This window comes from Manacus vitellinus, unplaced genomic scaffold (genome assembly GCF_001715985.3).
Source record: "Manacus vitellinus isolate BGI_N305 unplaced genomic scaffold, ASM171598v3 scaffold_45_pilon, whole genome shotgun sequence".
Classification (NCBI taxonomy): domain Eukaryota; kingdom Metazoa; phylum Chordata; class Aves; order Passeriformes; family Pipridae; genus Manacus; species Manacus vitellinus.
In genome coordinates this window covers 1,833,585-1,835,683 of record NW_021940571.1, presented here as the reverse complement: position 1 = coordinate 1,835,683, position 2,099 = coordinate 1,833,585, and the positions used below count along the sequence as shown (strand labels likewise).

At 45.9% G+C, this 2,099-nt stretch overlaps 1 protein-coding gene across 1 annotated transcript in view; it reads right to left on the bottom strand.

The window, feature by feature from the left end:
* The window catches only part of LOC103763248 (schwannomin-interacting protein 1), a 9,837-nt gene that overhangs the window by 2,135 nt on the left and 5,603 nt on the right, over positions 1-2,099 (bottom strand). The window contains exons 3-5 of the mRNA XM_008929990.3: positions 1,474-1,591; positions 714-911; positions 131-254 (exon numbers count right to left, since the gene is read on the bottom strand). Of these exons, the coding sequence (XP_008928238.2) occupies positions 131-254; positions 714-911; positions 1,474-1,591 (440 nt within the window). The remainder of the gene's footprint in view (positions 1-130; positions 255-713; positions 912-1,473; positions 1,592-2,099) is intronic.

Here is a 2,099-nt window from a genome sequence, read left to right as displayed (position 1 = left end):
AAATATATATAAAAAAAAATATATGTATACTTATGTTCTCATACAGTTATCAACATTTCTCTGTATATCCTGGAGAATTTTCTTGATTAAACAGGATATTCCAAAGAATAATGAAAGACTTCTCACTTACTTTCTATCTGTGAGTGCAGATCATTGACTATCACTTGTAGCTGCCCGATAGTCATGTCTCTTAGATCAGTGGGTTTCAAACTTCTCTTCATCAGGCATTCACTTATATGAGGCATATGTGGCAGCTGGAAGGCAATTGTCAATATTTTATATACTTTTCTACCAACTCTTTGCATTTCTGAACCATTCAGGCCGTTTCCATCCCCCTCTCACAACAGGCACCAACGACTCCACCACAGAGTGAGCTGCACCTTCTACCCAACACTGCACCCAAGGCTCCAGGTCATAAACAATTTCAGTTATTAATCCTGTGTATTTTATGGTAATAGTGAGTAATAAATTCCACTGAAATATGTGGAAAATAAGAGTTTGCTGTCCCGTAACACCCCAACAAGACAACCCACGTTGACCCTTCCACTCCTTAGGCCAGCCCCTATCTCCACCATCCTCCCCATGCCCACCAGTGGTGTGGATGTCCAAAGGCCTGGTGTCCTCTCCCATCCCATCCCATCCCATCCCACCCAATCCCATCTCATCCCATCCCACCCAATCCCATTCCATCCCATCCCACAGCCCCCACTCACAAGATCCGCTACCGGCGATTTCTTCCTGTTCTGCTTTTCCACCTCCACCTGCATTTTGGCCATGGGCTTTGCCATAGCCAAGGCCATCTTGGCTTCAGCTTGGAGTTTCTTTTGCCTGGTGAGGAAGTCCATGTCGTCCAGGGACTCTGACTCCTCCTCTGTCGTGTCTCTGTCGGAGTAGGACGAGCTCTGCTTGCTCTAGGGAAGCACATGGAGCTGTGACAGCCCTGTCACCCCGACCGTGCCACAGCAAAGACATTTGCTCTTGGCTTAACTTCTTTTGTGGGCTTAAAAGTGGCATCATTTCTACAGAAACTGTGAAAAGCACGGATTTTTTTTCTTTTATCTTAATCCCCAAGATTATCTCTCGAAATCAGAGCGATTCCCAGACAGGGCTCGTTGACTGTTAATACAACTTTAAACGGGAAGAGAAGCCACCAGATCAATTGGGGTTGAAAGGACACAGGGAGGGAAACATCTGGGGCTGCAGTGTCATCTTCACCAAGGGAAAAAACAGGGGGGAAAAGCTGCTGGGAGCTGATAACACCTCAGCTCAATTACAGAGCCAAAAAGAAAGGGAGGAAGGAGGAACCTTCACACGAAGGCATCTGCTCCACAGCAGCTCTTTATCTGCCCCTCAGCATCTCACGCTTTACTGATGGCTGAAAAGGCTGCTCTGGAGTTTGGTGTTGCTGTTTGAAGAGGATCAGCTCTTTCTCAGCTGCCCCAGGGATGCTCCAGGAGGGGATCCCAGACCTACCATGGGTGACAACGGCGTGTCCAGGCTGGTCTCTGTCTTGCTGTCGTCGGCATCGCTGTCCTTGTCGCTGCCGCTGTCGTTCACAAAGCAGATCTGCAGGTTCATCCCACTTTGTAATCTGGGGGAGGGAAGGGACAGGTGACAACCAGGGGCCCCTGGAGCCAGGACAGGCCTCTGGGCAAGGTGCAGAAGCTCCTGGAAACTCAGCAAAAGGGTTTCTACCACCATCTGCTGATGGAGTGCAGAACTGCCTGGGCACTGCACAGCTTCTGCCATCAAAAACTCCCTCAGCACTCACTGACTCTCTCACTACATTAAATAAAATATATAAAGTATAGATAAAATACACTGAAAACATTAATATCTAAAATTTATGAATTATTTATAAATAAAGACAAAACATCTAAAATAAAGGTAAATATATAGAGACATTAATAACATGTATAATAATATGTATTGTAAAATACTTTGTTAATGATTGAAATGGTTTACTATTATTCAGTTTTCTGAATTAGGTTTCCTTCAGGTTTTCATTTTGGATTTGGAAAAGGTTGCCCAGAGAAGCTGTGGCTGCCCCTGGATCCCTGGGAGTGTCCAAGGCCAGGCTGGACAAGGCTTGGAGCAAC